We start from the raw sequence: 12,957 nt of genomic DNA on the forward strand, positions 1-12,957 counted from the left end.
AGGAGGTGAGTAACACTTAAAGGACGATTCCCTGAGCTGACTGTTCTGGCAGGTCTGGTCTGGCCCTGAGCGCTGATTGGCTCAGGCATTGACAGACCCGCCCCCCTTTGCTTTGTCTACTCCCTCCAGCCAGCAGGCCCGCCTAAGGCAGTGATTGGCCCAGACGCCTAAGGCCCCGCCCGCAGCGCAGTGGTGAAAATGACGGTATTTTAGCGCGTGAAGAGGAACATTTCCAAGGGCTTCCGGCGCGTCATAGGGGCGGGGCTCTTTACCGGAACCCGGAAACGGCGACGCCAGCTGCAGCGAGTGGAAGCGAAGCGCGTGAGTGAGTAGAAGAGCGCGCGAGCCCCGAGGCCGCTTTTCCAGGCAGGGAGAGCCGAGTCAGCCTCTAGCTAGGGCAGGACCGGACCTGGGGTACGTCACGGTTCCCATTGGATGCTGCAAACCACCTCCTCCCCTCAGGCCAGTCGGGTTTCCAGGGTAACCCTAATGAATATGCATGAGTAGATTTGCATGCCTGGTACTTCCATTATATGCAGATCTCTCTCATACATATTCATTATGGATATCCTGAAAACCTGACCTGGCTCCTGCTCTCCAGGACTGGAATTGCCTATTTCTGAGCTAGGGTACTTCACAGTTCCCATTGGATGCTGCACACCTCCTCTTCCCCTTTTACTCAGTGGTTCCCAACCCTGTCCTGGAGGATCCCAGGCCAGTCGGATTTCCAGGGTAACCCTTATGAATATGCATGAGTAGATTTGCATGCCTGGTACTTCCATTATATGCAGATCTCTCTCATACATATTCATTATGGATATCCTGAAAACCTGACCTGGCTCCTGCTCTCCAGGACTGGAATTGCCTATTTCTGAGCTAGGGTACTTCACAGTTCCCATTGGATGCTGCACACCTCCTCTTCCCCTTTTACTCAGTGGTTCCCAACCCTGTCCTGGAGGATCCCAGGCCAGTCGGATTTCCAGGGTAACCCTTATGAATATGCATGAGTAGATTTGCATGCCTGGTACTTCCATTATATGCAGATCTCTCTCATACATATTCATTATGGATATCCTGAAAACCTGACCTGGCTCCTGCTCTCCAGGACTGGAATTGCCTATTTCTGAGCTAGGGTACTTCACAGTTCCCATTGGATGCTGCACACCTCCTCTTCCCCTTTTACTCAGTGGTTCCCAACCCTGTCCTGGAGGATCCCAGGCCAGTCGGATTTCCAGGGTAACCCTTATGAATATGCATGAGTAGATTTGCATGCCTGGTACTTCCATTATATGCAGATCTCTCTCATACATATTCCTTGTGGATATCCTGAAAAGCTGACCTGGCTCCTGGGTCCAGGACCGGAATTGCCTATTCCTGAGCTAGGGTACTTCACGGTTCCCATTGGATGCTGCAAACCACCTCCTCCCCCTCCCCTTTTACTCAGAGGTTCCCAACCCTATCCTGGAGGACCTCAGGCCAGTCGGGTTTCCAGGGTAACCCTAATGAATATGCATGAGTAGATTTGCATGCCTGGTACTTCCATTATATGCAGATCTCTCTCATGCTGATTCATTACGGCTCTCCTGGGTTGGGAACCACTGCTCTAGCTCCAATGTGCTGGTTCTGACTTGACCTCAATCACTGTATTTATATTTAGGGCTCCTTTTACAAAGCCACCTTAGTCTTCTTTATCTCCAGCCGTGGAGGTATTAACAGAATTCCTATGAGTGTTGGAGCTAATACATGGTCAGCGATAAAAAAAGCCTAAGGGAGGATAGTCTTTTTACTACTATTATGCTGTTAACAGAATTGTACGTTTTATGCTCAATTACACCTGCTGTACTCATCCTTGGGTGAATCTCTTCATAAAGTGGTTAATAAATCCCAACAAATAAATAATAGCAAAAAGATTTGTCACTTGAATATGTTAACTTTGAGTTAATATCTTCTATTTCCAAAACGCAATCTTAAACAGACATCCAAAAGGATAGGATGTTAGCGTAAAAATAGATGGGGGCACACTTTTAAATAGTGTGGTGCAGTGGTTAGAGCTACATCCTTGGCACCCTGAGGCTGTGGTTCAAACCCCGTGCTGCTCCCTGTGACTTTGGGCAGATAGATTGTGAGCCCACTGGGACAGAGAGGAAAAATGCTTGAAGTACCTGTATGTAAACCGCTTTCAGTGTGGTTGTGTAACTATAAAAAGGCAGTATACGAGTCTGTCTTTTATCCCCCCCTTATCCTTTACTTTGGAGGAAAGACAGGAGAAGGGAGATATGACAGACGTGATGTAAATGTGCATGAGTCGAATCTTTCATTTGAAAGGAAGCTCTGGAATATGAGGGCAGAGGGTGAAGTTTAGGTGATAGGCTCAGGAGTAATCTAAGGAAAGACTTTTTTACAAAAAGGGTGGTTGATGCATGGAACAGTCTCCCGGAAGAGGTGGTGGAGTCCGAGACTGTCTGAATTCAAGAAAGCCTGGGAGAGAGAGGAAGAGATAATGGTTACTGCGGATGGGCAGACTGGATGGGCCATTTGGCCTCTATCTGCCATCATGTTTCTGTGTTTCTATAACAATAAACCTCTATGACCTCACCACCAGGGCTGTGGAGTCGGTAGATAAATGTTCCGACTCAGACTCCTCAGTTTTTTGTACTTCAGACTCCGACTCCAGGTACCCGAAATTTCCTCCGACTCCGACTCCACAGCACTGGTTAATTTTCAGATCGTTAAAATGGAATGTCAGGTTGAGAGAAATGAGCATTCTTGACACCACCTTCTTTTTGCTTTTAATCAAGGTTCTAAGGCCGCAGAAGCTGCTAGCAACATTTGTGCTGTGTATATAGTGGGTGCTATAGCTGAAAGAATCACTCATGATTGGTATGCCAAGTTCAAAAATGGGGTCGGTAGATAAATGTTCTGACTCTGACTCCTCAGTTTTTTGTACTTCTGACTCCAACTCCGACTCCAGGTACCCGAAATTTCCTCTGACTCCGACTCCTCGGCTCTGACTCCACAGTCCTGCTCACCACGCAAGTATTAAGATCCTTGGCGTATAGGGAGAGGAGAAGATAGTGGATGGGGGGGTAGTGTGAGGAGATAGGAGAGATACTGTTTTACCAGCATGTTTTATTGCCCCTGAAGCAGCCATGTGGGGCGCTTTTTATTTATGATTCTATAATAAAAAATTTTATTATCATAATCGTGTCTGCTTCAAAGTCTGTTATTCTTTTAGGACTAGTGGACCATTTGTCTATCTCTTTTCTGAAAATGGAAAGGGTATATCCAAGTCAAATATGCATGTGTAGCATTGCATCACATCTAGGGTTACCATATTTTAGGCTGCAAAACCCCGGACACATGACTCTACCCCAGCCCCACCCCCACAAAGCCTCCTCTCTCCTTCCCTGAGGAGCTCCGGCCGCATCTGGATGGCCTGGAGCATGTGTGGATGCTCGGTACAGGAATATTTATATGCTGCTTCATATTTCCAGGTCATTCAGAACCAGGGTTGGGATCTGGCCCCATTACCCTTTGCTGCCCTTTTCTTAACGCCCTTCCATCTCACTAGTGACGTCTTTCAAGGCCAAAGATAAGCTAATGCATTGTAAGCTGTTTACTAGGAAAGGTGAACCAGGGGCAAGAAGGGGTAGGAAATGGACTCCTGGCTAGAGGTGGAGTGTGTGGAAATCTAGGGTTTGTTTAATGTTTTTTTTTTTTTTTTAATGTTTAAATGATTTTTATTATTTCAGCAGTAAGAAGCAAATACAAACAGTAGTAACCGTCAGGAAATAACATTTTCAACAATATAATCAGTTCTCCTCCCATCCCCCCCCTCCCCAAGAATCCATGGCCAGTCCAACAGCTGAGAGTGGGAATAAAATCTTAAAGATTCAAGAGAACACGTGATGCAGAGCTAGAGAGCAGACGTGTGTGCCTCGAGCTCCTGAGCCCCGCTCTCCTTATCGGCAATTTGGCCCTGGCAACTTCACTTCCCCCTGCTCCTACTTAATCTCGGCGACACACGATTTCAGCGGCGGCTGTTTACGGCCCGGGGACCCGATGGCTGCCAAAACGCTGCGTCGGGAGAAAGAAAAGTTAAAACCGGCGGATCCTAAGATGGCGGACGGCGAGGGCCCGGATGGGGGGATGGTAAACCCTGCATGGCTACAGGCGATCGTGTCGGAGGTGAAGGACGCCATTAAATCCTCCTTAGATCCGCGTCTTCAATCCATCACGGACAAGTTGGAGGTGGTGGACGGCCGTTTGGAGTCTCTGAGGGGAGAGTTTGCGGGTTGCTGCCAGAGAGTGTCCGCGCTAGAGGACACCGTGGCTCAGGTTTCCACCACACAGACCGACCTGCAAGCCCGGGTCCGATCTCTGGAGGATAAGCTGTACGACGCGGAGAATCGCTCTAGACGGGGGAATCTGCGACTGGTGGGCCTGCCGGAATCAGTTACCGAAGCGGAACTTCGCGAGTTTTTGGAGCGCTGGCTGGTTGAGACCTTGGAGTTGCGTTCTGCTGCAGGGCCCCTGTGGATTGAACGAGCTCACCGGCTTGGACCTCGGCGGGCCCCTTCTGAAAAGCCGCGGGTGGTGATCTTTAAGCTCCTTAACTATGTGCACAAAATGGAGATCCTCCGCGCCATCCGACAGAAGGGGCCACTTCTTTACGAAAATCACCGCGTCCTATGCTTCCAGGATTACTCTCCTCGGGTCTCCAGTCAACGGCGAGCCTATGCCTCCCTCTGCGCGGATCTGCACCGCAAACACGTGCAGTTCGCATTGCTATATCCTGCAAAGCTTAAGATCTTTTACGAGGGTAAACCTCACTTCTTCGACACCCTGCAGGCCGCATCACGCTTTGTGGCCCAGATGGCGATCCCCTCTACCAGCTCTGCTACCCCATAGAGTTGATGGGTCCATGCTGTGGGCTGCCAGTGAGTTTGACCTATGCGCTGGATCTATGATTTTGTGACTTTTGGACTTGTTAACATCTGCCACCCCTGCCAGCCGGCCTGTTGACTTTGCTGGTAGCCCCGGGTGGGGGAGGGGATTCCCCTCCTTCGTCCTTGGGAGCTCCCTTGGATGGGGCCTGCTGTTCCTGGCTTGGGGAACTTGCGACCAGCTTATGATTCTCTGTTAGGCAATTTAGGCTGATGTGCCTTACCTTTGTTGCATTTTAATTTATTTTTATTTGGGACCCTTTTGTTGATCGCATTGGTATCTGGCGGGGTGTTTGCTTGTGGGGGCAGGGTGTGTATGTGTAGTGGATGTATTAGGGTGCTAGGTGTACTGGTGGAACTGTGAGGGTGGGAGTGGGAGTTCTGAGGTTGTTTCTTTATCTTTCTTATTCCTCTGGGATTGGATGCTTGATGGGACGTGTAGAATTGGGCTACGGATGGCTGTACTTTTCTCTGCTATATGGTGGGGACTTGCGGCCACTCTATCCCCTGACTCTGGTTCTGGCTGCTCGGGGTTTGGAGAGGGGGGGTTTGCTGTGGGGGGAGATCCTTTTGCAGCGGATTAGCCCCTTTTTCCCCTTCCCCTTCAGTAGGGGCTTCTTAGTAGGGTTCTTGGGTTGGGATGTGGGGGGTTTGTGTATTTGTTGCTGGGTTTGGACAGAACGAGGGGGGCTCTGGGGGCTCGAGGCGACTCTGGTTGTCCTCAGGGACGCAGATGTTTCCCGGGGGGGCAGGGGGGCTATCCCAATGGGGGTTAGGGGACAGGGGGATTGTTGGGAGTGGGGGGGTTGCTGGGGACTGGTCTCTTTCTTTTTTTTTCTTCTGCTTGTTCAGGTATTTTTTGTTTTAGTAAAATTCTTCTTCTAGTTGCTTGGAGGTCTGGCTGGGGGGGGGTTTCTCCCGGGGCTCAAGGCCTCAGTAAGCACTTTGGGAGTTTGCTCACCGCTGGGATAGAGTTGAGGATTTGGTGGGTCTGTAGGCTGGGGCGGCCTCACCATCCTTATACTCCGTTGCAGGGTTGTCCTATGTTCTGGGCCTTTATGGCTTCTGATGGTTAAATTCATATCTTGGAATGTTAACGGGGTTACTTCACCTGTTAAGAGACAGAAAATATTGCAGACCTTAAACAGACACAGGGCAGATGTTGCCTTCTTACAGGAGACGCACCTGACCTCTTCGGAACATGATAAATTTGCTCGCTGGTGGGTGGGGAGGGTGGTGGGAGCAGCCGCTGTACACCGTAAGGCTGGGGTATTGATTCTTTTGCGCAGGACCTTGGACGCTGTAGTACACGGGGTTTATGAGGACCCAATAGGAAGGTTTGTGCTGGCTCATGTCACGTTGGCTAGAAAGTCTTTTCTCCTTTGTAATATTTACGCACCGAATGTCTATGATAAAGTATTTTACACTCGCCTGTTTAAAGCGCTGACCGGGTTTCCTGGGGTACCCTTGGTAATGGGTGGTGATTTTAATATTGTTCATGAGCCTTGTTTAGATAAGTCTGATCCCCGTCCCCATGAGCGCAGGGATTCGTCTAGGGGAATTCCCCTGCTGTGTTCTTCTTTAGATCTGGTGGACATTTGGCCTACGTTGCATCCCGGGGAACGTGATTATACACATTTGTCTCGGGCTCACGGTACCCAATCCCGGATTGACTATTGGCTCTTCTCTTCTAGCCTTTTCTCTTCGGTGAGAGATGCGGGGATTGGCCCATATTGAGTTTCTGATCATGCTTTTGTTTGGAGTACTTTGGATATGGGGACGGGCAATGTGGGCTCCCGGAGATGGCGGTTCCCGCCCGCGTTGTACAAAGACCCAGGGTTTCCTGATCATCTGCTTCAGAAGTGGAAGGATTATCAACTTCATAATGCAGGTCATATGGATGATCCTGTCCTGTTCTGGGACGCAGCCAAGGCTGTGCTCTGTGGTGAAATAATCGCGTATGCTAGTTTCAAGAGGAGGGCACGGGATCGGGAGATTTTACGCTTAGAAAAACAGGTGAGGGCTGCTCGGATGTGGTATGCTTGTGCTCCGACGCCTTGGCGACGTAGTAATCTATTGGCGTCTCAGGCCTCACTGAATGAGTTGCTGCAGGCTCGCTCTGCTCGCTCGATGCTATATTTTAAACATCAATTCCATTTGCATGGCAATAAGGGGGGTAGGCTGTTAGCTAATCTGGTTCGTACGGCGGACGGTCCTCGCCGAGTGCTGCGGGTGGTGGGGGAGGGGGGCGGCTTGGTGGGCTCGGATGCTGAGATAGTGTCGGTTTTTCGCACCTTTTATCAGCAGTTATATTCCCGGCCTGACGAGCCGGACTTACCTAGTGATCTTTATCTAGATAATGTTTCTGTGCCTAAAGTGACTGCTCTTCAACACCAGCGGTTGAATGCGCCCATCTCCCCTGATGAAGTGGCCCTGGCAATTCAATCTAGTCAGTTGTGGAAGGCGCCGGGACCGGATGGCTTTCGAGCTGAATTCTATAAATTACTTTCAGTGGAGATAGCTCCTCTTTTGGCCTCCACCTTTACTGTTTACGTTACACAGGGATCTCTGCCGCTGTCTTTACGCGATGCTCACATAGTACTACTCTTGAAACCAGGACGTGATCCCACATTGGCGGGTTCCTATCGTCCGATTTCCCTCCTTAACTTGGAGGCCAAGTTTTTTGCGAAAATATTGGCCAACCGATTGGCTGGTGTCCTCCCTGACCTGGTCGATGATTCTCAGGTTGGATTTGTTCGGACCCGTCAGAGCTCCAGAAACATCCGCCGTCTTTTGACTTCTTTGGAGTTTGTCGCTTCTCGTCGCGTGCCTTCTCTGTTGGTCAGCTTTGATGCAGAGAAGGCCTTTGATAGGGTCTCTTGGCCCTTCATGTTTGCCACGCTTCGGCATTATGGTTTTGCTGGGTTCTTTCTCGAGGCCATTAATGCTCTTTATACTTCCCCGTCGGCGGCACTTTGGGTGAATGGTATCCTGTCTGAGTCTTTTGATATTCGGAAGGGCACGCGGCAGGGATGTCCGTTGTCCCCCTTGTTGTTTGTTCTTACGTTGGATCCGTTGATTCGGGAAGTGCTGCAGAACCCTGACATTAGTGGGGTTCGTATTGGTCGGGAGTCTTTCGTGGTTTCTGCATTTGCGGATGATCTCCTTGTACATCTTACTAATCCAGCTACCTCATTGCCTGCTCTACTGATGGCGATAGCTGAATATGGGGATTTCTCCGGTTTTCGGTTGAATTTAGACAAGTCTTTAGCCCTTCCGACGGCCCCGGAGGTTCGGGATTCCTGGCCGGGGATGTTCCCATTGCGTTGGGCGACCGGTGCTTTTCGTTACTTAGGGATCCAGTTGACCTCTTCGGTCGCTACTCTTAAGCAGACCAACTTACGCTTGCTCTTGGATTATACTCGTCAACGGCTGGACAGATGGAAATTTTTTCCCCTTTCGGTGCATGGTCGTATTCACCTTTTTAATATGATTATATTTCCCAAATGGCTGTATGTCCTACAGTTATTGCCTATACGCTTATTGCAGAAGGATCTCCGGGCATTTTATAGACTTCTTTCTAAGTTTCTTTGGAATGGGAAAAAACCGCGGATGCAGTTCCGTTTTTTGCTTGGGTCTTGGTTGAGGGGGGGCATGGGCGTCCCTGATTTGCAGAAATATAATCAGGCTTGCCTGCTCCGTTATCTTGGGGATTGGATACTGGACCAGAACGTCTATACTTGCTTTGCTTATGAACGGGCGTACTATTCTCCTTGGCATTTATCCTCCCTATTACATGCGCCTCGATCTTCCGTGCCTTCTTCCTTACGCTCCAGCTTGTTGTTGGGATCTTTGCGTGATATCTGGAAGAGTTTGGTGTTGCTTTTAGGAGGGAGTCCGGGGGTCTCTGACCAGTTGCCTCTGCAGGGGAATCTTCAGTTCTTACCCGGTAATTCTTCGGCTTCCTTTAGGAGTTGGGGCCTACTAGGATTGACTACTTTGGAGCATGTCCTCACCGAGGCTGGGACTCTCTGCTCATGGCCGGCACTTCGACTACGGACGGGGATCAGGGAAACTGACTTTTTTGCGTATCTACAATTAGACCATTACGTTCATTCCTTGAGGGCGGAGGATTTGCAGCTGGGTTTGGGTGGCCGACTTCGCTCATTTTTCGCTAGTTTTGCTGATGGGGGGCTTTCGGTTTCCGCGTTGCATAAAGCTCTTTGTTTGTTGGCCCCGCCTCGCTCTTGGGACTCTTTGTGTGCACGGTGGGCCCAGGATTTGGGCCTTCTCCCGGCGGACTTGGATGTGGGAGGTCTTATTCGACGCATCCCCACAGTCTCTGTTTCTGCTGAACTTAGGGAATGTCAGTTTCGGGTGCTCCATAGGGCTTATTTCACAAAGGTTCAGCTGTTCCGCTCTGCTTTGACCGAATCTGATCAATGTGAGAAATGTAATGCTGCCCCAAACTCCTTCTTTCACGCTTTTTGGAGTTGTCCGATTGTTCAGTCCTTCTGGAGGAGGGTGGTCCGCTTTTTGGAGGCTCTGTTGGGCTGTCCTGTTCCTCTCACTCCAGTGGGGTTTCTCCTAGACAGATTTGAGGCTTTTCATTTATCGCCTGGAGTAGGTTGTTTATTCCTGCGGAAGGCGGGCTTGGTGGCCAAGAAAATTATCTTGACCGAGTGGGTGTCGGCTGACCCTCCTGCGTATTGGGCCTGGCGTAATCGGCTGCATGCATTGATGTTACTAGAGAGAGGTCAGGTGCGTACTTCCTTTCGTCAATCCAAGATTTTTCTGCGGGTCTGGAGACCCTATATTCATTCTCTGTCTCCTAGAATTCGGAGTTCGATTCTTAACACTTTGAGGCTTTGACCTGCTGGAGCGATGGGCGTTGTTGCTCTGGGGTGCCCCTCCTTGGCCAAGGACCTCCTATTCCTTTATTTCTCTTTCTTATCATTTTAGTTAGGGGATGGGGAGGGGAGAGGTCTGGCATTTCCTCTCAGGGCTCATAAGAGTTCAGGGCTCTGTTTGCAGGGTATCTTTGTATATATTGTCTATGCCTTTCCATAGGTCAGCGCTTGCAGTTCTCTGCTATCAGCTGTACATATTCTTGCTTCTCCGTCCCCCCCTCTTTTTTTTTTTTTTTTTTCTGTTCTCCTTCTTTTCTTCTCTTCTTCTGGAGGGGTGTTGGGTTGGGTGGAGGGGGGAATGGGGTGGGCGGGAAGGGGAGAGTTTGGAGAGTTGATATCTGTTTGCTGCATCGCCAGTGCCTTTCTTGTGTTTCCTTGCTCTGATTCTGCTGATGTTAGACGCATATCTGTCTTTGGCTAAGCGATGATGGACAATTTTTTGACATTTGCTCCGGCTCTCCCTGCTTTCTTTGATCTGTACATGTTTCTGATACTTCTGTATGTTTTGAAAATTCAATAAACAGTTTGTACATAAAATCTTAAAGATTCAAAAGTCTACTGCGAGCACGCGGTGTGAGGTCCTGCCAGAAGTGCTCCCACACCTGACAAAATTTGCGACCCGGGCCAAGAGTCAAGTCTCCCACCATGCGTCTCTCCAGTGTTGCGTGCACTATCATTAGGGATCTCCATTGTGCATATGACGGGGGATCACGGGAGAGCCAGGTGGTGAGGATGGCTTTTTTTCCCATCAAAAGGGCTCTGGAGATAAATGCTGACATTCCCCTGGGTTTGGGCGAGGCTATATTAAAAAATCCAAATAACGCCCTCGGTTGCGGAAGCCATCGCCTTGGGTTTGTTTAATGTTTATAATCTTTTGTAAACTGCGTAGAACTTTTTGGTAATGCGGTCTATAAGTATAATGTTATGTTATGGACCCCCTCGGACCGCTGTAAAATAATGTTTGAATCCAGCACGCTGACGTTCTGCGTGTGATTGTGTCACGTGGTTTTGACTCGTCACCTGGAGCTTCTAGGAATGATGACCAATTAGTTCTTTTCCCTATAGTTACTGAAATGAAAGTGGATACTGCTATTATCCTCAAATCAGTGCCATTTGATTTCTGTATTGTCTTATATATCCACTAGCTCTTTCCTGGTTTTCTTTTTAGGTAAAGAAAGCTGCTGGTTACTAAGATCTTGTTCTCACTTGGCTTCAGGTGACCATGGCGTCCACATGTGAATGTGCCATCCTGAACATGGGGCAGACAATGCCCCTCCTTGGACTGGGCACCTGGAAGAGTGCTCCTGGGCAGGTAAGTTGGCCAGAAGTAGGTGAACTGCCAGGACTGCGCTGACAGAGTTCAGAAGTAATGAAAGTTCTGCCGATGCTCAGAGCTTTCTGCATTTAAAGGTGGGATTGTAGGTGATGATCTTAAGGTTGAAAAGGTGACGGCGAAAGCTGGAATGATGCTGGGGTGCATAGGGCGAGGTCTGGCCAGTAGGAAAAAGGAGGTATTGATGCCCCTGTATAAGACTCTGGTGAGACCTCATTTTATTTTGTTTTTAATGATGTATTTATCGACTCCCCTTCCCCTCAAGTCCAAGTTTGTATTTGTAAATTGTCTTAATGTTCACTCTTCCCCCCACTTATAATTATTATATATTTTTTTAACCTATAATTTTTTTTAGCATTGTAAACCGGCTAGATGCACGTCAATGATCAGTGTATTAAAATGAATAAAACTTGAAACTATTATGTACAATTCTGGAGGCTGCACCTTCAACAAGATATAAAAAGGATGGAGTGGGTCCAGAGGAAGGTTCCTAAAATGGTGTGTGGGGGACAGACTTAAAGATCTACTTTGGAGGAAAGGCGGGAGAGGGGAGATATGCTAACGATGTTTAAATACAATCAGCAAAAAAATTGTTATTAGCTAATAATATTTTACATTCAATATGAGCTTGTAGTTTTTAGAAGACACATGATTGTTGCATGTCTTCTTTTAGAAGGCTAGAGTTTTTATGAAACATGAATTATATTTTCAATTATTTATATGATATATAAGGCATCAATGAATTAGCTATTTTCAGTATGTACATGATCTAATGGGATGTATGAGGTATTTATGTTTTATAATGTAGTTGCTTTATATGTATTTATTATTATTCTTTGCTGTTATTAATTATATTTTTTATATAAATATTTTGCATGTTAATAACTTGTTATATCCATGTATGTATTTGTAGACTCCTGAGGCTGAAACATGTGCATGTCGGGTCATTGAGTCATTGGATGAATTTATGAGACTTTGGATGAATTAAAGCATTTGCATTTATCAGATGAATTGAAGAATTTTCTTTGATGTACACAATTCCACTCTGGTTCTGTGCTTTTGAGTTTGTCATTTTGTTTCCCCTGTTCCATTTTGTGCTTTTAATAAATCGCAGATCCTGGCCGTAACATGTGCTCTGTGGTTTGCTTATCTAGATCTAGCAGAGGAAGGGAACAAAAAAGAAACAGGCTTTGTATGAGAAGAGACTTGGCCTGAATAGGAATATCCTGGGAAGGGAGGGCTGGGAGAGGGATGACGCAGAGGTTTAATTCCTTGATTTTAACGCATCTTCTCCTGAGAGAGGGCATGGATTGAAGTTGCAAGGCTGCAGACTTAGCGTTTCCTAATGTCACGGAGAGGCAAACCTTCCCAGTGGAGACAAAAAGCAGTGACAGAATTTAAAATAAGTAGGATAAACTTTCCTATTTAACAAGAAGATGGAATCGAAACAAAGCATAAATAATCTTTTACAAATCATGTTCGCTACACTCGCAGCCCCTGAGTTTTGAGAAGGTCACCTTCAAGTTTGGCGTTCTCACACGATTGCATTGGACGCTCAAGATGTTGCAACCAGACAAGGGATCTTATTCTAGCAGACTTGAAGGCTTTAGGGCTACGGTTCACTCTTAGATGTGTGATGCAGTCTCTGTTTTAGATGCATAGGTCTGGTGCAACCGGGGAGGGGGAATTGTTTACAATTTAGAAATGTAAAGAGTTGCATCCGTATAATTTAGTTTGACTTGTTGCTCTTAGGGTGCATTGTAACCTT

The 12,957-nt window shown here is 47.8% G+C and overlaps 1 protein-coding gene across 10 annotated transcripts in view; it reads left to right on the forward strand.

The window, feature by feature from the left end:
• The first annotated feature begins 220 nt into the window (after window positions 1–220).
• The window catches only part of AKR1A1 (aldo-keto reductase family 1 member A1), a 48,071-nt gene continuing 35,334 nt past the window's right edge, over window positions 221–12,957 (forward strand). The window contains exons 1-3 of one of the 10 annotated variants that reach the window (XM_033916002.1): window positions 221–325; window positions 2,799–2,880; window positions 11,025–11,168. In XM_033916002.1, coding sequence (XP_033771893.1) covers window positions 11,079–11,168 — 90 coding nt within the window. In that variant the 5' untranslated portion in view covers window positions 221–325; window positions 2,799–2,880; window positions 11,025–11,078. Of the gene's footprint in view, window positions 415–2,798; window positions 2,881–2,901; window positions 3,037–11,024; window positions 11,169–12,957 lie in introns of those variants that run through there. The other 9 variants (XM_033915998.1, XM_033916001.1, XM_033915999.1 and 6 more) reach the window with 9 other exon arrangements.

Source organism: Geotrypetes seraphini, chromosome 12, assembly GCF_902459505.1.
Source record: "Geotrypetes seraphini chromosome 12, aGeoSer1.1, whole genome shotgun sequence".
NCBI classification, from domain to species: Eukaryota; Metazoa; Chordata; class Amphibia; order Gymnophiona; family Dermophiidae; genus Geotrypetes; species Geotrypetes seraphini.